The sequence below is a fragment of the Jaculus jaculus genome, chromosome 23, assembly GCF_020740685.1.
Source record: "Jaculus jaculus isolate mJacJac1 chromosome 23, mJacJac1.mat.Y.cur, whole genome shotgun sequence".
NCBI classification, from domain to species: Eukaryota; Metazoa; Chordata; class Mammalia; order Rodentia; family Dipodidae; genus Jaculus; species Jaculus jaculus.
The window spans coordinates 3306995-3333707 of NC_059124.1; the positions used below are offsets into that span (position 1 = coordinate 3306995).

The 26713-nt window shown below is 41.6% G+C and overlaps 1 protein-coding gene across 1 annotated transcript; it reads left to right on the forward strand.

Annotated features, from left to right (window-relative positions):
* The first annotated feature begins 312 nt into the window (after positions 1–312).
* On the forward strand, positions 313–26295 carry LOC101601417 (zinc finger protein 268-like). The gene is made up of 5 exons (XM_045139685.1): positions 313–437; positions 4012–4101; positions 17146–17272; positions 20339–20431; positions 23134–26295. The coding sequence occupies exons 2-5, from the start codon at positions 4099–4101 to the stop codon at positions 25503–25505; spliced, it is 2595 nt and encodes an 864-aa protein (XP_044995620.1). The 5' UTR covers positions 313–437; positions 4012–4098; the 3' UTR covers positions 25506–26295.
* The last annotated feature ends 418 nt before the right edge of the window (positions 26296–26713 follow it).

Below are 26713 nucleotides of genomic sequence, written 5' to 3' on the forward strand. Positions count from 1 at the left end.
GGTTTGCCAGCACGTGCCTTAACTGCTGAGCCATCTCTCCATCTCTTCAGCCCCAGGTTTAGTTTTTATTTTTATTTTCAATTTTTTTAATTAATTAATTAATTTATTTATTAATTAATTATTTATTTATTTTTGCCGATGGCTTTGAACCTCTGATCTTCCTTTCTCATTAGAGCAGTGAACAGCCCCTTGCGTCTACCAGGTTGCACGGCTTCATCTGCCCTGCGCTTCTTTCCGTCCGCTGTCAGTCTTGGCCTGAGGGGCGGGGCTTGAAGCGCTGGCCAATCAGACGCGCAGGCCGGGCCGGGCGGGCTTCCGCTGTCCCGGGCCTTTGTCGCTGGTCGGCCACCTTGGGTCTGCGCCCGGCCGCGTTCTTACCTGGATTCGGGGCTTTGGGTCCTGGGCTCGGTGGCCTGGGCCACAGGGCTGCCGCCACGGTGAGTGTGCCGTCCGACGGGGCGTGAATGTGCAGGAGGCGGAGAGGCGCGGCGGCCTCGGCTCCCGGGCTCCGCTTCCGAGCCGCAGCCCGGCGCTCGGTCCGCGCCTCCCCGCGCTCGCGCCGGCTCCTGGTGCTGCGTGGCGGCGCGGGGCGGCTCCGGCTCCGGCGACCTCCGGGCGGGGACCCGTCCCACGCTGCAGCGCTCTCGGTGGCTGTGCCTTGGAGCGCGTGCGGACCGTGAGCCAGGGAGGGAAGCCTTCGCCCCGAGCCTGCACCGCGCACGGGCCCAGGCCTGCAGCCCGCTGCCCGGCACACCCGGAGCCCTTGGCGGGTCACGGTGCCACCGGGAGAAGACCTCCTGGGTTGCTGTTCTTTTGGAGGGGCTGCCCGGCGCCTAGGCTGTGGTGGTGGTGGGCGGGGAGAGGGGGACACTGGCCTCCGATTCCTGTCCATGGGTCCTGGAGGACAGTGGGAAACGGAGCAGCTAGAATGTGGGGCTTTCCTGGTGCCCTGCACCTGGCTGAGTTATTAAAGGGACTTTCGTCACCAGGTGGAGGATGGCCGCTGCACTCTGGGCCTCGCTGGGTGGCTCACCATCACACACCCGGGTTTTCTGACACCAGAAATTCAGCATCAGTGCTCTCAGGACCACCGCCCCTCCCGGGTTCTCCCTGAGCCTCTGGTTGTGTGTGTCTATTCGTCCCTCACCTGATCTTTGAGTTCGTTTTCTGTGGATCTTTGTGATGATCTGTGTGACTGTAGAACTCCAGGCCTGTGAGCGGCACCCCCATGGTCTCTGTAATCCCTGGTTCATGTTTTCCTAGTGTAGCTCTGTTTCTCACTGCCATCTCTTCCAAGGATGCACTACTTTGAGGCACTAGGGTCACGCAGATGTGAATAATCCAGATACCATGCACTTCCTTAGTGGGTGACATTGAGTCCCTGGGTGTGGACATTACCTTGGGACTCACTTTGATCTATCTGTCCAGGCAGTGGCGGGGTGCTGAATCTGTCTTTCCCACTGGAGTCTTCAGAATACAAGGTGGATCCTGTGAAATCAGCATTGGATCCAGGTGGGGAGATCCTGAGAGACATGGAGACTTAGTAAGACACCTCAGTAGGCCACAGTTAGGGCTCAAGGCCAGGGTCTGGGGCTTGGGGTTAAATTCACTCTCTCCCATACCTGAACAGGTCCCGCTGGCTCCAGACAGGATTTAGAAGCACAGCATCTGGGAGGACAGGGCATTCTCTTCCAGACCTTTTCCTGGTGCATAGGCCCTAACCTTGCGGCTTTCCTGGTTTTCCCTGTGGACAAGACTGCTGCTGGGGTTGAATTCTTTCTTGAGTGACAGAGGTCAGGGAGGAAGGGTTTGGATACTCAGTGGCAGAGGAAGGACGCGCGGACCCCAATCCTGCCCTGGGAGCTTGAGATTCCCTGCTTCTCTGGCTCTCCCTGGCACTGTATATTTGTCTCTCCATCCTTTCCCGATTTTCTTTCTCTTTCTTTTGTTTTTTCAGGGTGTGTCACACTCTGCTGTCAAGATGGACCTGAACTTACTATAAAGCCCAGGCTTGCCTGATGCTCACAGCAATCCTCTGACCTCTGTCTTTCAAGCACTGAGATTTCTACACATGAGCCACCAATCTTCAGCTATGTGTCTTTTTAAAAATTTTCTTCTTCATCTTATCTGTCTGTGTCTCTCTGCCTTCTGTGGCCTGTGTGTAAGACAATAAAAACCACTGTGTAGCTCTGGTTTGGGGAGGTTTTTTTTTCTGACTGAGACCCCACCCAGGTGGATGGTTAACTTCAGGATACCAGTTGCAGCTATGCCCAGAGGTCTTGCTTCTTCCTGCCTCCTTCCATCTCTGGGTGAAATGGGGGAGGGGGCCAAAACTGGGCTCAGTCTACTTTCACCATAGGCATCTGTATGCAGATTTGTAATCCCAGCCACTCAGAAGGTTAAGGCAGGAGGTTGGGGACCACAAGTTCCAGAGCAGTCTGGTCTGCAGAGCTATTCCGAGGTCAAACTTGGGTACCTAGTGGCACTCTGTCTCAAATAAACACAAACCAGGAGTGTGAATGTCAGTGACGGAGCATGGGACTGCTGTGACCTGTGCCTCAAGTTCATTCCCAGTCACCTCTCAGTGGCACCACAGGGCAGCCAATTCCTGCCCCTGACTCAGGCTTTTCCTTTTCTAAAAGGAGGAATGTTGCTCCCTGCTGGCTAGTGTGTTGTGACTGTAGCATGGCAAGAGTGGAAATTTGCCTGGGGGAGGACAGAGCTGCTTTACAGTCCACCAGCCCTCCTCCTGGACCACAAAACCTAGGATAGCAGTGGGATATAGAGCTTAGCTTTCTGTGGAGTAAAGGACTCTGAGGCCAGGGACCAGGGACTTGGTGGGTGTGTCCCTTACTGCCTGCCAGCATAGGAAAAATATTCCCATGGCTGTGTCTTCACTAAGTCCGTTGGGCTTTAAAATGGATGGCAGAAGCATGAGCTCCTGGTGTTCCCCAATCTCTGAGGATGGATGAGGGGCCAAGGGAATGTGTTCTGAGGGAAGATGAGGTTTGGAGGAGATTTGAGGCTGGAGGCCAGATCTCAGAAAGGAGGGAGGTTTCAGGAGTTCTGAAGGGTTAAGTTGTGGACTATGGGCAAAGTGAGGAGACCAGTCATGGGGAAAATGAAGAGGACATGGGAAGAGAAAGGAGCCCTCACTCTGGGGTCTGCTTGTTATTAGCTGCAGGTCAAGAATTCCAGCGCAGTTAGAAACATTTTCTGTGATGGTTATTTACATACAGAGAATATTCCTACTGTATATATCAAATGTTAAAGGAGGGTGAGTGTGCTTGGAGTTTAGGAATAGAGTCCTAGAACCCCAAACCCTGAGGTCATGTTTATATTTAACCAAAGAATTGGGCAAATCAAACTGAGATGAATACTTATTAAATTATTATTTTTATTTAGGGGAGTACAAAACCAAGAGAAGGAAAATGGATGCACACTCATGGTCCGAGAGCCCGTGTGGTGGGCCTGGAGGAAACATTAAGAGGTTTAGAGAGCTCCTGCCATGTGGAGGGCAGGAGGGGAACCTGGGGTCAGGGGGTTTCTTCCTTTATCTCAGCCCAGCCAGACTGAGACAAGGGGAGACTTACCAGAACCTGGAGGTTCAGGAGTGGTGAACGGGCAGCCAAGAGAGCCTTATCCCGTGGTGAGTGGTGAGCCAGAGGGAGGGCTGATGGGTCTGGGCTAGTGGCTGGCTCCAGAAGAGGCCATCTGTGGTGTAGCCAATCACAACGTCTGTGTCGGACGTAAACTGTAGGAAAGGGACACTCCATCCAAGTCAGGTTGTCCATGGAGAAACACAGGTCTAGGAATCTCCTTTAGGCAAGAGATAGGAAGTCAGATCATTCTTTAATCAGTAGCAAAGTGGAGATTTCATGAACAGAATTAAGGCCATTCCTGCCTTTATTTCAAGGGCACAGTCACTCTAACTGCCTCAACAATGATAATAATTTATGTTTAAAGCCAGAACATATATGACGTTGAGGTGTGACTTTGTTAATTTTCCAGATGGAAACTTGAACTTTTCCAGAATTCCCTCTGAAACTTTGCTGCTGTGGGATCAAGAGAGGACACTTTATACCCCAGGATCTAGAAATGGTGAGTTTTTGCCTGGCTTCCTAAGATAAATGGTAACAGCCTATAACCATGGTTCAGTGACTCCCCATTGCCTGTGTCCCTTGGTTCCTGAGTTCTGTGACCCAGAACTCCAGACCTGTTATCTCCTGGAACCCTCATGTCTGATTTCCAGGTTATTGCAACATTGTGCCTGTGTAATTGAACACCTGCAGGATTTTATATCTGTTCCTGAGTCATCAGGTTTCTTTGTAGCTCTCAGCTGCTCAGAACTTTGTGTCTTGGCTCTCATAATCTTGGGTGATGCCCACCTGCTACTAACCATCAGGAAGCTATTCACCATTCTGTGAAGAGGTTGTCATGGGCTAAAGACATGTTGTAGCTGTCAGGCAGAGGTGTAGGAGGGCTTCAGAGTGGCCGCATGCTGTGGAAGCTGTATTACTGATCTGGATTCAAAGGAGCTTGGGCCTCCTGCCCATGGTTTGTGGTGAGAGGTAGTGTCTGGTCATGGCGTGTAGGAGATGGAGTCCACAGCATGAAGCAGTAATGTGGGTGGTTTGCGAAGTTGGTTTCACCAGGTAATCCTTCAGCAGTGAACAGAAGAAACTGCTCATCCTGTCTGATCATGGCCGACCACTTCCTACGGGCAGCCATTCTTCTCTGTGCAGCCCCGCAGGGAGGTACAGCTGTGACTGAGGCTGCAGCTCACTGTGAAGCTTTGTGGGTCCTGGGTTTACATCTTAGGCTGTTACCTCTGAGCCTTCAGTGTTTCTGAGTCCGAGTGAGTCTCTGTGACTCTTTCACTGTCTTAATCCAGGCATATGTGTGTAACTTCTCTTTGTCCTGTCAGTGGCCTGTCTCGAATTTTTCTGTGTCTCTCACTGCCTGATCCTTAGGATCCTTCCCTACAGGTCCTGGGATTACTAGATTGTAGGCTGGAAATAGGATTCCGACTTCCTGGCTGGGTGACCATGATTAGGCAGTTTCCCTCTCTGAGCCACTGACGCATGTGTCTGTGTTACCTTGGTCTCTGAAGTGGCTTCATCCCGCTTGGCTGATAACTCAGGATGCAGGATTGCAGGAACAGCTGTGTGCTCCCATCTCCTTCCACCTCTGTCTGTATGTCCTCTTCAGTGCTCTGCTGGGGTGAAATGGGGAAGGGGCCTATCCCTTGTTTCAAATCTCCCCTCCACCCCAGGCAGTATAAGCCTGTTTTCCTATTTAATGAAGAGGCTTAGACAGGAGGAATTTTCTTTACTCCTTTTGCTTTTAAAAATGAAAAGGGGGCTGGAGAGATGGCTTAGCAGTTAAGGCATTTGCCTGCCAAAGGACCCAGGTTCGATTCCCCAGAACCCACTCTAGCCAGATGCACAAGGGGGTGCACATGTCTGGAGTTCAGTTGCAGTGGCTGGAGGCCCTGGCACGTCCACATTCTCTCTCTCTGTCTCCCTCTTTCTCTGTCAAATAAATAAATAATAAAATATTTTTTAAAAATGAAAAGGAAATTTTAAAACATTGAACTCAAAACTCTGATCCCACCATCTCTGCCTGTCTCTGCAGCTTTGTGTGAGTCTCCGGGTTTGTTTCTCTTAGTCTCTGATCTATCATTGAATCTTTGTGACTGTCTCTTTGCCTGGTCTAATACAGCTATTTGAGCTCTACTCTCCTGTTTTTGATGTCACTGGCCAGTGTTTCCCTAGTATCTCTGGGTCTCTCACCACCTCTTTCCTAGGAGGCCTTTCCGTCAGGGCCTGGGGACATAGGACAGGAGCTGGGATCAGGATTCCCACTTCCTGGTCCTTTGATTTGCCTCTTTTCTCTCAGTCATTTCACTTTTTCTCTTCCACTGTGTGTGTTTTACTGGGGAGCAAAACTAGAGATTTGTGTATGCTTGACAAGTTCTGTCACTGAGCCATATTCCATGTATCTGTTTTAAACTTACTCTTGGAGACATGGTCTCACTCTGTAGCCCAGGCTGGCCTTGCGCTATGCAGGCTCCTCCCTTGGCTTCCCGTGATCTTGGGATTACAGACCTGCGCCTTCAGGACTTGCAGTGTGTCCTTTGTGGACGTGAACAGAATTGCCCATGGCAGACATTGCATTATGTACCCCTTTGACTTCCTGGCTCAACTTCTGCCTCCTGCATGCAGTTCCTAGCGTTGTGTGTATAGGTGGGGCTTGTGCAGAAACACTCAGTGTGTCCCTCCCTGTGCGGAGTTGTTTCAAGTCCAAACTGCACAAGTAGAAAAACTCTGGCAATTAACATAAAAGTTAGTGATAGAGGATCTACCTTGCAAGGCCTGTGCCTTGAGTTCCTTCTGAATTGCTTTGTCTGCATGACATCTAGGTGAGTGGCCTCCTATCCTTTACTCTGCCCCTCCCCCAAGATTGGAGTGATGTGGCCCCTGTTCGCTTGTGTGCGGTTTGAACTCTAAATTTAAGAGAAAGGAGTCACAAGTAAGCTCAGATTTATCCCCAGGGCATGACAAAGACTGCATGCAAAGAAGTTGGGAGAAAGAGAGAATAAAGGAATGAGCCCTCTGTCTGTATCCCAAGCAGCAAATAGAGCTCTTTTGCAGAATCCAGTTCCTCATCCCGGGGTAGCTAGCTATGAGTTCCAGCAAAGGCTGGGTTTTAGATGGTGTCAGATCAGTCCTGGTTTCTCTTTTCATTCCTTCCTGCTTTCTTTCCTTCCTTGCTCCTTTGGACCCTCCAATCCTGATAGACAGAAATTGAATTGGCAGTTTATGGGTATTAGACCCCAACATGAACAGCCTTCTCTTGGGAAAATTCATGCATTGTCCTTGGGACTTGTAAGAAAAAAAAAAAAAAATCTGGTCACAAACGGTTAACTGCAGGTCAGAAACCATCTGAAGGGCCTGGCCTTTCCTCATCTCTCCCCGTAGGTAGTCCTTCCAGTCCCTTTGAACAGAATTCTAAAATCTCTGACCCCAGACTCCTGGCATCAGGAGTGAAATGGCTGAGCCAGCCACCCATCATCCATGGGGCTTGTAAAACAAATCTACAAACTTAGTTCCCTTCACATAGCCCATATGTGTTTTCTTAGCACATCCATTCTATTATCTACTTTTCCAAACTGTAAGGGCTTTTTCTCTCCTCATTATACCTTTTCAGTTGTGTGTGTGTGTGTGTGTGTGTGTGTGATGCATGTGCCTGTATGTATATTCATGAGTAGAAGTGCACATGCATGTAAGTGTTTCAGCATGTGGAGGCCAGAGGTTCATGATAGGAGTCTTCTTCAAGCACTCCAATTTTTTTTTTTTTTCGAGGTAGGGTCTCACTCTAGCCCAGACTGTCCTAGGATTCACTATGGAGTCTCAGGATGAACTCACAGTGATCCTCCTGCTTCTGCCTCTGGAGTGCTGGGATTAAAGATGTGTGCCACCACGCCCGGCTTGAGACAGTGCTTTTTGATCCCAGAGCTCGCTTCAGCTTGTCTAGCTACCTGCTTCCTCCCAGGGCACCCCTTGTCCGCACAGGAATGCTGCGTTTCGGACAGGCTAGCACACCTTCGCGGCTTTTACGTACATGCTGGGGACCCGAACTCAGGTCCTTGTGCTTGTGCATCAAGTGCTTTACTCACTGAGCCACCTCCCCATCCGCTCTGTTCCTGTTTTTGTGACCTTTACAGACAAACTGTGTTAAAGTTCTCTGGAGGAGAAGAACCAGTAGAATAAATTTGTGTTACACAGGGATTTATTGGACTAGCTGTTAGGGGATGGGCTGGGCATGTTCTTGTATTCCTTATCTCTTCAGGGACCTTATGGTAAAGGAATGTTCAACTTTGGTGAAGGCCTTTTCTGCATCCATTGAAAGAATCAATGTAATTTTTTACCTTAAGTCTAATTAAGTACTGTCCTATGTACATTGTTTTGCATATATGTTGAACCAAACTTGTATCCCTAGGTTGATACCAATTTTGTCATAGTGTATGATAGTTTCAATATGTTCTTGTATTCAGTGTGTCAGAGTTTTATTGAGAACTTTTGTGCCTACAATGGAAATTGGTCTTATCTTCCCTTTTTTTGGTACTATATCTGGCTTTGCCCTTAGGGTATGTGAAACTTCTATTTTATGGAACAGTTTGTTCACTCTTTAATATTTTGGTAAAACTCAGTGGTCAATCTACTTGAACCTGGGGTTTTCTTTCTGGGCAGATTTATTTATTATTATCATTTACTTATTGAGAATTTCAAAGATACAAGATGTATTTGGATCATGTCGCCCCTCCCACTCCTGCTGAGCCTCCTCTTCCTGGGGGAAGCTTATTCCTGCTTCTGTCGTTGGTAGTCCACATTTGTTTTTATATTCTCTTGATTTGGGTAGGGCATATGTGTCTAGGAATTTATCCATTTCTTCTGAATGTTCTCTTGGGAAAAAAAACATTTTAGAATATTCTTTAATGGTTCTCTGGATTTCATGGCAATCTGTGATAACCTGCTCATATCTAGTTTTATTACTTTAGGTCTTTTCTTTTGGGTACTTTGGCTAGAGGTTAGTCAATTTTGTTCATTTTTTAAAAAAATATTTATTCATTTATTTGATAGAGAGGGAAGAGAGAGAGAAAGACAGAGATAGAGAGAATGGGCATGCTAGGCCCTAACTTTGTTTATTTTTTGGAAAAAAAACCTGACTCTGGTTGATTCAGTGTATTATTTTTTAGTCTGAATTTCACTGATTTCTATCCTAATCTTGCTATTAACTCTGTTTATAGCCTTCGGGTTTGCATTTCTTTTTTTTTTTTTTTTTTTTTTTGTGGCCTTGAGTTGCATGGTTTGGCTTTTTGGGGATTTTTAGTGTTGTTTTTTTTTTTTTTTTGTACTTTTTTTTTTTTTTTTTTTTTTTTAATTCAAGGTAGGGTGTCACTCTAGTCCAGGCTGACCTGGAATTCATGATGCAGTCTCAGGGTGGCCTTGAACTCATGGTGATTCTCCTACCTCTGCCTCCTGAGTGCTGGGATTAAAGTGTGCGCCTTCACTCCCGGCAATTTTTAGTTTTTTTTTTTTAATTTTTATTTATTTATTTATTTGAGAGCGACAGACACAGAGAGAAAGACAGATAGAGGGAGAGAGAGAGAGAATGGGTGCGCCAGGGCTTCCAGCCTCTGCAAACGAACTCCAGACGCGTGTGCCCCCTTGTGCATCTGGCTAACGTGGGACCTGGGGAACCGAGCCTCGAACCGGGGTCCTTAGGCTTCACAGGCAAGTGCTTAACCTCTAAGCCATCTCTTCAGCCCAATTTTTAGTTTTTTAAAGGGAAGTAGTTATATGCGTGTTTCTTTAACCACAATGGTCTCTCTCCAATTCCTACTTTTCAATCAATTTTGAATTCCAACAAGGATACCTATGTCTCCTCTTGTAAACTGCGTGCTTCCTAACATTTGAAACAACTAATACTTTTATGGTTTATATCACTGGTGAAACATACGATCTGCCACTGAACACACTTTCAACTCAAAAGTAGAATTCATGTTTCCTTACGTATTCATGTCTGCTTAGGTGTATGTGTGTATTCATACATGTTGACATTAGAGGACCACCCTTCTTTGGCTTTTATATTCTTTCCGCCACCTCTTCCACAATGGACCCTGAACCTTGGAAAGTGTGATAAGGATGTGTCTGATTGTCTTTCTTTCCTCTTCTATATTTAATCTGTTAGCTAATGATAGTATAGAAGACATCTCTAGGAGAAGAATCCTCTGTTCTACAAAATTGCCAGTTCTCTGAATACAACAGTTTTAACATTTCTGCTCACTGGCTTCTCAAACTGACAAGTACCAAGGACTGAATTCCGATATTAGCGAAATACACGACAGTTGTAGGAGGAAAAGTCAGGAGTTACTAAACTCACCAATCAAAGCAGTGAGTGGGAAATGATGGAACAAAGACTGTGTCTTGATACCCCACCAAGCAGCTGTCTCATGCATTAGAGCCTTGAGCGAGAGGTCTGTCAAAGTCCATAGCACTGTCCCTGCGTCTACACCTGGTGACACTTCCTCCACGTCACCCCACGACCAGCCCACAGTTCTGAGGTAAGCCAAAACTCCAACTTAGGACGGGAACGCACCCATCCTCCCTCCTCTGCCTGGCAAAACTTCTCTTATTCATCTCCCACGCATTGCAGGTGGACAAAACCTGACCTCACCAGGCTCAGCTTTATAAGAGTTAGGAAGATTCTTTATGTGCAGCAATATCCAAGTCTTTTAACTTGAACGTTGAATATTTACATGTGGAAATTACATATGGAAATCATTAAATCATTAAGGAGAGGAGATTCTCATTTACTTCTCTCCTCTGAACGTGTGCTTAGCTAAATTCAAATGTCCTCTAAGATGCAGGCAAGGTAAAAGTCCCAATGAATGAATGTAGTGACAGGCTGTCACCATTCTACTTAATAACCACAGCGGATAAAGGCAATCAGGTTCAAACTTGTGCCATAATCCCAGGTATACAGGCAGAAACGTGGCTTTGCCTTGTCTTAGACTTGACAGACATAGCATTCCTAAAACTGCAGGCATACACAGTGCTGTGAATTTGCCCCATTCCCATTTCCTTCATTTTATCATCACTTGTTGCTGCACTTAACAGGTGAGAAGTAAAAAACAAAAGCAGCTGGGCCATGTCTCAAGCAGGCAGAAATTGAAAAAAATATTTCTAGAGTTGTCATTTTTGTTAACGAGCCCAAATCCCAAAGGCTGCACCAGCTGAAGATTAACTGGGATGCTAAGACACAAACATGTGAGGTAACGGACATTTTACATTTAAACCACACTGCCCTGTTCTCTGAGCACCAGGGAGCTGGCCTCAGTCCATGTATTCTGGGGGGTCTGCCCTTACAGCTCCAGTGGTTCCAGGTGCCCTCACAGGGTCCCCTTGTTGGTCTTCATCCCACTTATGGGTAGCAGGGTCGCTACCTCTTTAAACTTTGTTTTTAAAAAAACTAAAAAGGAAACTTTCTGTTCCTTATCTAGATAACAATTTGGCTTTTTATTTTCTAGCATTGAAATTATAAAAAATACTTTCTCATATGATTATAAAATGTGTTTTATATATTTCTTCCATAAGTACATGGCACAAAACTAAACTATCAGTCAAACAAACACTGATGCCACATCTCCTTTTAGATCTAGTTTTTGCAGGTTTGAAGACGGAAAATAAATTCCATCCTTGCAAATTGTAAATTTCTTGCCATCAGGGCAATAGTTATTTCTGCTCTCTTAAAACTTCTCTGAGGTATTCTTTGATCACGTGCCCCTAATTAGCTTCTACTTTGAGGTATAGTCTTAAAAAAATAAATCTATTGTGCCTACATGATCAGTATGAACACTGGTAATTCTCCAGACTTCTGTACCTCAGAGACAATCACAAAGGAAGGTTGAAGGATCACTGTGAATTCGAGGCCACCCTGAGACTACAGAGTGAATTCCAGGTCAGCCTGGGCTAGAGCAAGACCCTACCTCCAAAAACCTAAATAAATAAATGAAATAAATAAAAAGAAATTAAACCAAACACACAAACCAAAGAAAGTATATTGAAAGCAGTTAGAAAAATCTAGTCACATACAAAGGCAAGCCTTTCAAGATGACAGAAGATTACTCAACACAAACTTTACAAGCCAGAAGGGCTTGGAATGATGTATACAGGAGAGTACAGGGGGGAAAGCACTACAAAACAAGAAGAAAGGCAAGTACAAATACATACATTTCAATAATAACTCTTAATGTCAATGGCCTCAATGCTCCAACAAAAAGATACAGGCTTGCAGATTGAATTAAAAGGAAGGATCTTTCTATTTGTTACCTCCAAGAAACTCATTTCTCCATGAAAGACAGGCATTGTTTTTGGGCGAAAGGATGGAAAATGGTATTTCAACCAAATGGGCCTAGGAATCAAGCAGGTGTTGCTATTTCTGACAGGATAGACTTCAAACCAACATAAGTGAGGAAAGATAAAGAAGGTCACTTTATATTGATTAAAGGAAAATTTCAGGGGGAAGATATTACAATCTTTTTATGACATTACAATTCTAAACATATGTGCACCTAATATGGGTGCTCCCAACGTCATCAAATAAACACTACTAGATTCAAGGTCAGATAACACCAAGCACAATTCCCTGAAGTATTCTCTGTAGGTTTGGCTTTGTGTTCACATAATCATAAAGCTGACTCGCTGAATCTTTTTCATGGAAAGTTTTCTTTTTAGCATATATTATGAGTGATACTTTTGCTGGCTAAAGTTCTTTGGGTTGGAAGCCATGGTTTTTTAGACTGTGAAGTGTTACATTCCAGGACCTTCTGGTTTACAGGGTTTCCACTGAGAAATCTGAGATAATTCTGATGGGATTGCCTTTTTGTATGTAGTGAGCTATTTCTCTCTTGGTGATTTTAGCAATCGCACTTTGTTTTCATTGTTACTTGTTTTAACTATGATGTTGAAGAGATTCTTCTTTGGTCCTGTACATTTGGTGTTCTGTAAGCATCTTGTGTCTGGATGGGCCTCTCTTTTGCAAGATTAGGAAAATTTTCTTCAATAATTATGTTGAATGTGTTCTCTGGCCTGGATTTCTTCCCATTTTGGTGTATCCTGATCTGAATTTTGGTCACGATAGGTTATACCATATTTCCCTTATATTCTCTTTGCAAAGAATTTAGGAAAGTTTTTGCATTCCTGGTCAATTTCTTCTGTCTTGTCTTCCAGCAGTGTTCTACATGAATGTCCATCTGAGGAGCTTTAAAGAGGTTTTTAAAAGCTTTACTTATTTATTTATTTTTTTTCTGTAGTGTTATTTTGCATTTTGTCTATCTCTATTTTGAGGTAAGATTTCAGTTCAAGGTCTGGTTTTCTTGGTGCTTCCTGGAATTCATTCTTGCATTTGATTACTTCTTCATTAATCTTAATCAGCTGGATATTGAGATGCTCTATTTGCTGACTCACCTTCAATTCGTTTATTTCAGTTACAAAGCCAGAGGAAAAGCCTCTTTTCTGCAGCACACATGCAGGGCCCAGGCCACCCCAAGCCAGCCGCAGGAGTGCCAGGACCACAGAAGTGGGAGGTGGGGGAAAGGCAGGAGCTCCAGCCTATCCACCCTGCACATGACCCCGTGGAGCAGGGAAACCAGGAGTTGGAGACCCAGGAACAGGTCATTTCACAAATACACTTTTTCAAAGAAAAAAAACAAACAAACATATGTTATGCTCTTGAGCTTTGTATGCCTAAGTGTCTGTTTATCATAGTCAATTATGATATATGTAAATTTTTCTTCAATAATTTTGTTGAATATGTTCTCTATGCCTCTCATCTGAATTTCCTCTCCTTCTGGTACACCCGTTATCCGGATGTTTGTTCGTTTCAAGGTATCTCACAGTTCCCTCATATTCTTTTCACCTGATTCTTTGAGCTTTGTGTAATTTTTGGCCACTTGATCAATTTCTTCTGTCTTATCTTCCAGGTCAGAGTTTCTGTCTTCCACATGAGTACTCTGTTTCTGGTGGGTTCTAGAGAGGTTTTTTGTAAGTTTTATTTGATTTTTATTTTCTGTTGTGTTATTTTACATCATGTCCATCTCTTTTTGAGGTATGATTTCAATTGGAGTTCTGACTTTCTTTATGCTTCTTGGAAGTCACTCTTACATTTGACCAAGTCTTCATTAAGCTTAATAGGTTGTTGAGATCTTCCATTTTTTGACTCACCTTCAATCTCTTTTGAGGGTTTTAATGTTTTCTCCAGTCAAGTTAAGCCTACTGATAAAAGCTGAATATGCTGAGAGACAATTCTGTTCAATTTCATTGATTATTGATTCTTTGATGGTTTGCTTCCAGTTTAGCAATGGTTTTGATCAGGGTGTCATTGGTTGTTGTGTTTTTATTTTGGTTTGAATTTCTGTTGATTGCTTTATGTTTCCATCTGAGGCTTCCATTGTGGGACTAGGCATCCTTGGTGGAAATCTGTTTTCTGACTTTTGTTGGCTTTTTTGTATTATGGTCCACTCATTATAAGAAGCCTCGAGTTTATTGAGTATGAAGCAAGTTTTTGTCCTATTTACCCACTGACTCAGGTGAACAGGGATGTTTGTACCCAGTGGCCAGTCAGGCTATCAGAGCCAAAGGCCTGATTTTACAGCCCACAGGGGGCCTACGCTTCCAGGGCACTAAGAGGAACCAGGAAGCTGGAATCTGGCCTACTCACTTCACTCCACACTTGCCTGCACACCGTCCAACCCAGGGCAACCCAGACCAGGAAACTGGTAGGAGCCAGGAAGCAGGGATGTGGCCCATTCACTCCATGCTCCCGCGCCCATCTGCGCACCCTCTGCTAGAGAGAACCCAGACCAGGGAACTGGGAATAGCTGGGAAATAGGGATTTGGCCTACTCACTCCATGTCATTCCCTGCCAGCCAACTGTGGACACTTTCAAAGTGCCATTGAATACCCTGCATTTTACATCATGCAAGGTCAACAGTTTATGGCTGACAGATATGTAACATAGCGGATTGGATTTAGTTGTCCGCCCTAAATTCATATGTTCTGAATGCTTGATCCCCATCTGATGGCAGTTTGTAGGTGGAGCCTTGCTGGGGAATTGTGCTGTTGGGGGCAAGCTTAGTCTGCTGCTGCTGCTGCTGACCATCAGATGTTGGGCCGGGAGGTGGTTTTTAGCCTCTGATCAAGACATGCTTTCCTTTACCATCATGAAGTTTCCCCTTGGAATTTTAAGCTAAAATATGCCCTTTTCTCCCATGAGGTGCTTCAGAATGGGTGTTTTTTTTTTTTTTTTTTTAAGCAGCCGTGAAAAGGTAATCATCTACTCATAAATCCCCATTGTAATATACATATGCATTCTTTCATTTCTGTTCCTTGACATAATACTGACTTACATTGATTGGATTATCAGAAGTGGTTCTAGAGAAAGAGAATTAAAAGGTTGAATTTCCTAAGTGGATTCATTGTTAAGTACAACTGCCTGTCCAACACCAACACCACCAAAGAACTCTCCTGGTGACATGAAGAGCACTGAACATTCATGCTGTGAGGTTTTTAAATAACTGTGTATTTGATCTTCCTCATTTTCCTCTTGTGAGGAGTAAGGAATTTAGTTATTTTACAATTAAAACTTTGTAATATTTGTGAAAAGTAAATAATATAATGAGATTGTCAGGTTGCTTCTAGCATCTTTAGAGAAAGTATATAAGCATATACAGATAAAATTTCCATTCTCCATGTGTACCTAAAATATCAAAATATCTATGACTGTGTCCTAGAGTCTTCTCTCCTGGAATCATAAGGCTGAGATTGCCAAGAACTAACCCAAATCCCTCATCATACAATGTCTAACTTACTATGCAATGTCAAGTTCCAGTCTGGTGGAATCATGACAGTTCTAATATGGGTCCTGATTGCAACAGTGAGATCCTGTAACTTGAGATGGGCATTTGTGGAAAGACCATGGTAACACGAAGGACATTGAACTGTCACATTCTGGTGGGTTTATTTTGCTTAAGGATGTGGTATTCCCATACGTAGGGACAATTATATCTCCAACCCCTGCAGTATTGCTGTCTCTGCCTTTGCCTCTTGAATCTGAACTTGGAAATGACCTTACATGAAGGCTATCCAAAGTAGCACAATACTGATGTTCCTCAGCACCCAGTACTCAGTACTTTGCCAGTAGACCTATAATGAGAGTTAGCAGGTAGAATATGTGACTAGTGATACTCTCTTCTTAAGAGCATCCTGAGTTTTGCTACTCACTCAAGCATAAATATGAAATATATCTGTGGGTGAATATATTCAGTGTATGGGATGATGGGCAAAGAAACATAAAAGTAGTTCAGGCTTCAATTATCAATATGGCCTAACTGTTCAGAGAGTGATCATTTACTAATGAAGCTCACACAGTTAAAAATACTTGGTAAGAGTTTACTGGAATGGTTGGCTGAAGCATGGGTCAAAATATGGCTAGCAGTATATGACCTGGAGCTCCCTGAGTTCTTTTTAAAGGTGAAAGCAGGTCTGTACACTGATAGATGCATTTGATTACCTAAGAACACAGTTCAACTCTATACCAATTTGATATTTAAATGTTAGAAACTAATGGTACCAAATCTTAAAAACCTTTTGTCTGGGAGTAAACTATTATGGTTCTATGAGAACAGATATATCCATGTTCTCTATATAAACACTGGTATTTGTGCCATATGTTTGAGTGAAGGTATTTCAAGTTGTGTGTATTCATTGGATTGTACTTGCATGGCTTCATGGCATACACAGTGCAGTGTGTGTGCATGTGTGTATGTGTTCCCAATAGAGGGTGCAATAAAATTACCTACTGCAGTAAAGTACCTGTCGCAACATGCAGAATTGGTTCCAGAAACACCCTGGGTTCATTTTTTATTACATATTTGATTCTGAATTAATATCTCGTCGTTGTTCAGAGTCCTCTGAGTTTTGCCACATTTTCCATGATTCCTACTTCAATTTATTAAACTCCATATAGAGTCTTGATCCACACATTAAGAATAGTTCCTGTTCTACTATCAGTGTTGGGAATGTAACTCATGGCTTTACATCTTCTAGATACAATGTAGAATGTTATGGTGCCAGCCCCAACCTATGCATTTTCTTTCTAGTGTCATCACACACACACACACACACACACACACACACACACACACACACACACACAATCTATAATGATTTTTTATTCAATTATCACAGTAAGCCACTGGTAAGATATTTTGACTCTTCTCCTAAGATGCAGCATACGAATCAACTGTACTTTTTTGTAATTACTTGCTAAGATAAATATAAAGAATGAACCCTGTTTTCTTTTCTTTTCTTTTTCTTTTCAATGGAGTGTCTCTCTTCAGCCCAGGCTGACCTGCATATCACTATGTAGTCTCATGGTGGCCTAAAACTCAAGGCAATACTCCTACCTCTGCCTCCAGAGTGCTGGAATTAAAAGCATGTGTCACCATGCCCATCTTGAAGTCTTCTTTTCTTTTCCTATTCATATGGTCTTATATTGAAGAAAAATATCTCATTATAGGAGTTGGTGTCATTTGAAGATATAGCTGTGGATTTCTCCTGGCAAGAATGGCAATACCTTGATATTGTTCAGCAAACCCTTTATAGGGATGTGATGCTAGAAAACTACAACAGCCTTGTGTGCTTGGGTAAGTTTCACTCCTCCCTGAAACTCTTAGTAGCAATGACTTCAATTACTTTCCTTTACATTCATGAGTATAGATATCATTGCTAACTTTTAATATTTTGACGTTGTGATTTTTAATTGACACATTAGCATTGGACACATTATCTACAACTGTGCACCTTTGCAGTTCACATATGTAATGACTAGAGTCTGTCAGGTCACCTATTACTTATATGGGGAACATTTAACAATTTTTGCACCTGTTTTGAAATTCTAATTTGTTGCCAGGTGCATAGTTACTACTGTACTTTAGAATATAAGAAATTATTCCCTCCAAATGCACTCAGTTTTTTCTTGTTTATTTATTTATTTGATTTTCAAGGTAGCATCTCACTCTAGCCCAGGATGACCTGAAATTCACTAAGTAGTCTCAGGGTGGCCACAAACTCATATCTATCATCGTACTTCTGCCTTCTAGTGCTGGGATTAAAGGCATGTGCCACCACGCCTGGTTCACCCAGCTAATTTCAACCATAGCCTCTCCATCCCTTTTCCTTTTACTCCTTTTCTATATTCTAATTACCTGTTTCTGCAGGCAGCTTCACATGGCTGTCAAAGAAGACTCGACCAAATCTAGCTTGTGGGAGGAAATAGGTTTTTTGGATTTATTTTATTTTATTTTACTTTACTTTATTTTATTGCTTACATACTATAGGGAACTCCATGATTACAGGGGGAAATTATGGGATGAATGAAAGTTGAATAACATCTCCTAGCAACCATCAGGTAGACAATAGCAATAGGAGAGTATGCCAAACAGCAGCAGGTGGACGCTAGTTGTAACACCCATGAGCCTGCCCCCAACAATTCAATTTTCAGCTGAGGACCTAGCCTTCAGAATACATAAGTTCGTAGGGGACACCTGACTCAAAACACTACAAATGTCTTATTGTTTTATTCTGTATCTCTATTAAGTCAACTTGAACTTTGTAAGTGTAATGAGAACATGCATGATTTTTCTTTTCATTCCTGTCATATTTAATTTACATCCTATGACTATTCTGGGAAGAAATGAAATATTCAATTATGAAATGATTTAATAGCCCTAAGGGAGAAAATCAATAATTCCAACTTTATTAGAGAACAAAGGCTAGTTTCATAAAGATTTGATCTCTTTAATTATTTTATTTTATTTTTGTATTTCTTATGGGCAAGAGAGAGAGAGAGAGAGAAAGAGAGAATATGAATGAATTGGCACACCAGGGCCTCCAGCCACTCAATCAAACTCCAGACACATGTATCATCAACTTCACATATGTGGCCTTGCACACTTGCATCTCCTTGTTCATATGGTTTATGTGGGACCTGAAGAGTTGAACCTGAGTCCTTAGGCATCACAGGTATCTCTTCTATGCATTTAACTTCTAAGACATCTCTTCATCTCAGACATTTTTGTTGTTGCTTATTCAGATAGGGTATTAATAGGACCTGGATTATCCAAGAAGACACTGTACAGCCAAGGCTCGCCTCAGACTACAGTGATTCTCACACCTCAGCATCCTCAGTGTTGGGGGAAGGAGTATGTCACTGCACCTGGCTCCATTTCTCTCTTTCTCTGTATAGTCATTTGGTCTACACACAAACTATTCTAGTCTCCATTGTGATTTGGAATTGCATTGTTTATTGCCCTCATCTTATATCCTAGGCTAAGAGTTCATCCTTTTTTCATCTTTAGGTGCTTTGAATTGAACATAGGGCCTCATGCATGTCAGATAACTCCTGTAGAACTAAGCTACTTTTTAGCCTTCACACTACAGTAGTCATTGTAGAAGAGTGGGGGGAGAGAGTGTGCTTGTTTTGTTGAATACCCCATGCACTCACCTCTGGTAGGCGTCACTCATCTGCAGTGACCAGGATGGAACATCTGATGACCTTCACTGTCACTCTTTCATTCACCAGTTTTTTCTTTTAAGCCAGAGTCTCCTTTTACTGATTCCAGAACTTATAGGGCTGCAAAGATTCTTGGTTCTCTGTTCCCCTGCAGGCCAAGGGTAACGGGCGTGCATGGTCTTGCACGGCTGTCTTACATGGGATCTGGAGATTTGAACTCAGGCAGTTTCATATACCCACAGGCCCTCATGCTTACATGGGAACCACTATTATTTGCTGAGCCCAAGTTTGTGATAATTTTATATGCCCTTCTTTACTTCCTTTTTCATTGAGAACTTTATCACCTTTATTCACTCAAGATACTGGGCTTATAATTTGTTTTTTGTGACTAGTTTCAAAAATCAGTATAATGCTCAGATGTGAGTTAACAGTTGATAATTCGCCAGGTCCAACAATGGGTGTTTTTTCAATGGCTATTTTTGGCCTTTTTGTTGAAATCATTAGAATTCCCTGTTTTATTAGCATTTTTCTAGTTTGAATATATTGGGACAGAAGAATTTTTTGGTCAAATATATTATGGTTTTCATGAGATAGTAGAACCTCTGTGTCAATCCCTTTCCTATAATAGAAAATTCTTTTATGGAAACTATTTTTTTTGTTGTTTTGTTTTTAATTTGGTTCACTCTTGAATATAATTATTAGGAATGTTCACTTTTTTGAGTTCAAATGAATCAAATAGCACTTATATTATTTCCAGTTCTTTAATTTGCCTGAACTGTTTTTAAATCTGTCATTTTACAATTTTTTGTCTGCCTTATCAAATTTGCTGTCTTGTGTCATTTTTTTTTATTCATTCTTTTATTGAGGTCTTAGCAGTCTTTCTTTCCCATTCTTTTCTATGACAACTCTATCTTTCTTCTACCTGTCAAAAATGTCTTCACCTCTCTTTCTGATTTTCTTATATTCCCTCATTATCTTCATTTAATTTTTATTTTAAAATCATTTCTTATACTTCTTGTTGGCTAATGTCACTTGAGGGTGATATTCCAGTCAGAAAACCTCATGAGGGTAGACCTTCTCTAAGGAAACTTTTTAGTTCACCATGTAGAGCAAAGTTCCTGAAATGGAATCATCATCTTCCATGAGTCCTCCTGATTTAATGTATTTGCAAAATTTGTCCATTATTTCCTGTTTGCAGGGCACTGTATGAGCAAACCAGAGTTGATCTTCAAGTTAGAGCAAGGATATGCACCATGTAGTGTACCAGAAAGCTCAGCTCAGAGGCATCCAGGCAAGTGACTACAAACTGGGGAAAGAAGGTCACTGAGATAAGACGTCTTTGGGAATAATTGTGCTAACTTCTCTTTATCACCTTCTATTCAAGTCCTAAATACTTCTGTGACTATGAATCAGACATATATTTTCTGTACTTTTCGAAGCACTTTGTCCATATCCACCCATAACCCTGTTTGTACCATTGCCTTTATAATTTTCCTTGGAAAATATTACATTAGATTTTGCATCTGAATTGCCATTTGTCCATGTTTTGTGATAAGTGCTACTGCTTTCAACTTGTTATGATAATATGCTGAGAAGAAACAGTTTAAGGAAGAAAAATATGTATTTAAGTGCACAATTCAGTGATGGTGACCATGCTTACGATGGTGATAGGTAGTTGAAATCAGGACGGTAAACTTAATATTTACCATACTAATTGTTGTAGTCACCTTTGGAATTTAAAAGGAAATGAGAAAGGAGAGGATCAGAGATTCCAAAGTAAGATAAGAGACTAGAAGTTTGCTCCATGTTACAATGTCCATGAGTAGACTGAAGTTGACAAGGAATATTGCATATTTATAAGAGAAGAAGTGTGCCAGTGATTGAAAAAGAGGAGTAGAGACATCTTAAAGGCAAAAAAATTGAATGAGAGTTCAGTGAAAAAGAAATTATCTATTCTCATCTCCCAGATGAAAACACAATACAAAGCCACAAATTCAAGATCAGAGTGGCAGTACTAAAAGCTCTTGGGCCAAAATCTTATTATATTTGATATTAGTAGAAATCTGTCTCTGACAAGTGGTAAATTCAAAGAATAGTTCTGTTTGACTGTGACTCAATCTATAACATGTAACTTGCCTTAGAGAAGTTGCATCAATTTGCCAAACTACCTTGGAGTGCTGGAAGACATCATCTTCATACTTTTTAAACCAGGAAAGAAGGAAAAACCACAATCCTGAGAGGCCATATACACACGGAACGTTTCTGTGTGTCAGACACAAGATGCAGTAGTGAAATCTGACAAAGTTGGGTTTAGAATCACTGAAAAATGATAACCTTAGGGAACTCAAGATATGGAGGGTTTGGTAGCATCACCCATAATGGTAAAGATTCATTCATATTGCTTATCGATACAAAGAAGGAGAATACTAAGCTTATACTTACCATGTTGGGTTTTTTTTCCAGGCTTTTATCATAGCTTTCCAGATTTAGCTGTCATGTGCAACTGGAAAGTATGAGTCCAGGTTGACCACATGGCTGCATTCTCCATTCTTTCACTTATCATGTGGTTGTTTCTTTGTTGATAAGCAAAGCTTGAAAAGTAGCTACATGAGTCCTGGTGATCTCTGATATTTCATTGTCTGACCCACATGGAAGATGCATTGCACGTTTGCCTGTATCTCTAAGAATTGTGGGGCCTTGATAGTGAGCAAAATTTTTCCTAGTCCCATCATCTGAAAAGGTTATTGATGGTCACCAGTGAGTGACTTGTATGCAAGCATCTTTCTTACATGAATGCAGCCCTGTCATTGATGTTTCTCATGTGTCAACTCATCATCGAGCACACATTAACAATTGGAGTAACTATATTAGGCTGCAGCTAAAACCCCAATTATGCCTCCCAGTCTCTGAATTTCCAGTATTAGTGAACATGGCTATAGGGATTCTCCAATTTCTTTGTGTGGGTTTTTCACGTATTTTCCTACATTGTTTTCTCTTTATTCCATATGCTGATGTCTTTTATGTTTGAATTTTAGTTTTCTTACCTATATTTTACTTAGGATTTTTCTTATTTTGCTTTCACATTTTAGTGTGATTTGTTTACTTTTTGTCCCTTGGAGTCTTTTCTAGAAGGTTTTTTGCTTTTTAAAATGTTTTTGAAATTTTATTTGCAAGCAGAGAGAGAGAGAGAGAAGAGAAGAGAAGAGACAGAGAAACAATGGGCCTCTAGCCACTGCAAACGAACTCCAGACACATATGCCTCTTGTGCATCTGGCTTATATCGTTCCTAGGGAATCAAACCTGGGTACTTTGGCTTTGCAGGCAAATCCCTAACCACTAAGCCAAGTCTCCAGCCCACTTTCTTCCCCATTTTTCAATGTCAAAAAAAAAAAAAAAGACCATTTGCCACTAGGTTATCACACTGAAACTTAAATTCAAATTAGATTAAATCTCTTCCAATGTAGAACTGTCTTCAGAAAAGTTACATAAATTGCTCTTGAGGTCACATTAAAAGTATCCCCAGCCAGGTGTAGTGGCTCACACCTTTCATACCAACACTTGGAGGGTACACGTAAGAGTATTGCAATGAGTTTGAGGCAACCTTGAGACTATGTAAATAACTTGTATATCAATGATGGCTAAAGTAGAACCCTACCTCAACCCCCCTCCAAAAGGGAACCCAGATGTCAATGTTATTCTCACATGGAGACACTTCACAATTAAGAGACCTTCAGTAAATTGAGTGAATATAGGAAATCTGTAATTTTGTTTGCACTTAATTGTTTGAAACATCTCTCATATCAAGGAGCAATCCACCAAGTATAATTTGCATGGGGTATTCATCTGTACCAAGATTAAATTTAGTAAATATAAGAGTAAAATAGTATTAATATAGTTGTTGTGAGAGATCTTACAAAAGTATGTGTCCAAGTATTGGGAAGCACTTGTAAGTCAAGGCCCTGTTTTGTATAAACTTTTTTCTTCCTTCCATAGCAGAACTAAAACCTCAAGTGAGTATCTATTATACAAAGCCTCATGAATATAAACAATTCCAGAAATTTGTCTGTCACAAGTTACATCCCACTCATCAGAATGCTCAGACATGTGAGGAACCATATGAAGGTGATGGATGTGAGAAATCTGTCTTCGGGAAGTCACAACTCACTCTTCACCAGAGAACTCGTACAGTTGGGAAGCCATATGGCTGTGGGGATGCTTTTCTGAAGAAGACAAATTTCACCATTCATCAGAGAACACATACAGGTGAGAGGCCACCTGAATGTAATGAAAATAAGAATACTTTTCTGAAGAAGTCAGGTCTCAATAATCAGAGAACTCATTTGGGTGGCAAACTGTATGAATGCAATGGATGTGGAAATGCTTTCTTCTCTAAGTCACAACTAAGTGTGCATCAGAAAACTCACACAGATGAGAAGCCATATGCATGTAATAGATGTGAGAAAACTTTCTTTCAGAAGTTACAACTCACCATTCATCAGAGAACCCATATAGATGAAAAACCATATGAATGTAATGAATGTGGGAAAGCTTTCTCTCATAAGTCACAATTCTACATTCATCAGACAACGCATACAGGTGAGAAACTGTATGACTTTCGGAAAAGTTTTTACCAGCAGTCAGACTTTACTGTGTATCACAGAACTCATGTAGGAGGGAGACCCTATAAATGTCATAGATGTGGGAGAATGTTCTTGACTAAGTCAGCCTTCATTATACATCAGAGAACGCACACAGGTGAGAAGCCATATCAATATAATGAATGTGGGAAATCATTTCATATTAGGAAGGCAAATCTCACTCTTCGTCAGAATACTGATGCAGATGAGAAACAGTATGAATGTAATGAATGTGGAAGAGGTTTCTTTTATAAGTCACAACTCACTGCACATCAGACAATTCATACAGGTAAGAAACCATATGAATGTACTGAATGTTTGAAAGGTTTCTCTCACAAGTCATCCCTCGCCATTCATCAGAGAATACATACAGGTGAGAAACCATATGAATGTACTGAATGTTTGAAAGGTTTCTCTCGGAAGACATACCTCGCCGTTCATCAGAGAATACATACAGGTGAGAAACCATATGAATGTAATAAATGTGAGAGAGCTTTCTATCGTAAGTCACACTTCATTAGTCATCAGAGAACACATACAGGTGAGAAACCATATGCATGTAATGAATGTGGGAAAGCTTACTGCAGTAAGTCAGCATTCAATGTGCATCAGAAAACTCACACAGGTAAGAAACCATATGAATGTAATGAATGTTCGAAAGCTTTCCTTAGTAAGTCACACCTCATCATTCATCAGAGAACACATACAGGTGAGAAACCATATGGTTGTAATGAATGTGAGAAAGTTTTCTCTAATAAATCAAACCTCATCGTTCATCAGAGAACACATACAAGTGAGAAGCCATATGAATGTAATGAATGTGAGAGAGCTTTCTATCGTAAGTCACACTTCATTATTCATCAGAGAACACATACAGGTGAGAAACCATATGAATGTAATGAATGTGGGAAAGCTTTCTTCCACAAGTCAGGACTCAGTGTGCATCAGAAAACTCACAAAGGTGAGAAACCATACAAATGTAATGAATGTGAGAGAGCTTTCTCTTGTAAGTCACACCTCATCAACCATCAGAAAACACATACAGGTGAGAAACCATATGGATGTAATGAATGTGAGAAAATTTTCTCTTATAAGTCATACCTCATTAGCCATCAGAGAACACATACAGGTGAGAAACCATATGAATGTAATGAATGTGATACAAGATTCTCTCGCAAGTCAAAACTCACCATTCATCAGAGAATACATACAGGTGAGAAACCATATGGATGTAATGAATGTGAGAAAGCTTTCTCTAATAAATCAAATCTCATCAGTCATCAGAGAACACATACAGGTGAGAAGCCATATGAATGTAATGAATGTGAGAAAGCTTTCTCTCATAAGTCACACCTCACTACTCATCAGAGAACACATACAGGTGAGAAACCATATGAATGTAATAAATGTGGGAAAGGTTTCACTTCTAGGGCACAACTCACCATCCATCAGAGAATACATACAGGTGAGAAACCATATGGATGTAATGAATGTAAGAAAGGTTTCATTTCTAAGTCACAACTCACCATCCATCAGAGAACACATACAGGTGAGAAACCATATGGATGTAATGAATGTAAGAAAGGTTTCTCTTTTAAGTCTCACCTTATCATGCACCAGAGAACACATACAGGTGAGAAACCATATGGATGTAATGAATGTAAGAAAGGTTTCTCTCAGAAATCACACCTCATCATTCATCAGAGAACACATACAGGTAAACCATAGGGATCTAACGAATGTGAGGCAAGTTTCTCTTGTAAATCATAATTACCACTCATCAGAGAACACATACAGGTGAGAAACCATATGGATGTAATGAATGTGAAGAAACTCTCTACCAAAAGTTACAACTCATCATTCATCAATGAAGACATACAGGTGAGAAACTGTGTAAATATAATGAGTGTAGGAGAGCTTTCAAGTTACTTCACATCAGAAAATTTACACAGGTGCAAAAACATATGCATGCAATAGATGTGAAAAATCTTTCTTCTGGAAATCACACCACACCACATTTGGGTGATAAATCAAAGGAATGTAATGAATGTTGTAAAGCTTTCTTCTTCAAGTCACCACTCACCATACATCAGCAAATTTACACAGTTGGGAAGCTGAATAAATATGTGAAAACTCTCTTGTGGAAGTCACACCTTATCATTCATCACAAAACACAGAGTTGCGAAGCCATATTAATGTATTGAATGTGAAAAAGCTTTCTTCTGGAAGTCAAACTTAACTATATACCAGAGAATCCATACTGATGATAACCCATAAGAATGTGTTTAATGTAGCAAAGCTTTCTTCAAGTCACTAGTCACTGTACATTAGGAGCTCGTTCAGTTGAGTCATATGGGTATAATAAATGTAAAATGGTTATCTACTGGAAATTTGCTTAGGAGCCCTGTGAATATAAAGAATGCAAAGGAAAATTTCACTGCAAGTCATACATCACTGTACATGAGAGAACTCATACAAGTGAGATATCTTGCAAATAAAGAACAAAGCTATCATCTTCTCCTTGTCTTCCTTCATGTCCTTCTCTTCTTCTTTCCCCTGTTCCTTCTCCTCCTCTTCTTGTGTGTTGTTTGGGGAGGTTGACTCTCTCTTTGGTGTATGTAGTGTGGTATATTTTTGTGATTTAGTGTGGGGCATGCATGTATATACAGATGCATGAAGAACTTACACACATGTGCAGAAACCTGGGGTGCATGTTGACTTTCCTCTATTGCTCTTCTGCCTTATTTCCTTGAGACAGAATCTCTCACTAAACCTGAAATGTCCACCTTATTCTAGCCCAACTGACTAAATAGTAAGCCACTAGATCCTGCTGTCTTGGCCTGCCCCAGGGCTGAGGTTGCTGACATACATGTCTATACCCAGCTTTTTATGTGGGTGCTGAGGATCAATTTACATGTAGTAGAGAAATAGAGGAA

Excerpts from the sequence above, each read along its gene's own strand:
- LOC101601417 (XM_045139685.1), top strand. Across the intron at positions 17,273-20,338 it reads CAACAGCCTTGTGTGCTTGG|GGCACTGTATGAGCAAACCA; the intron begins GTAAGTTTCACT and ends TCCTGTTTGCAG. Across the intron at positions 20,432-23,133 it reads CTCAGCTCAGAGGCATCCAG|CAGAACTAAAACCTCAAGTG; the intron begins GCAAGTGACTAC and ends TTCCTTCCATAG.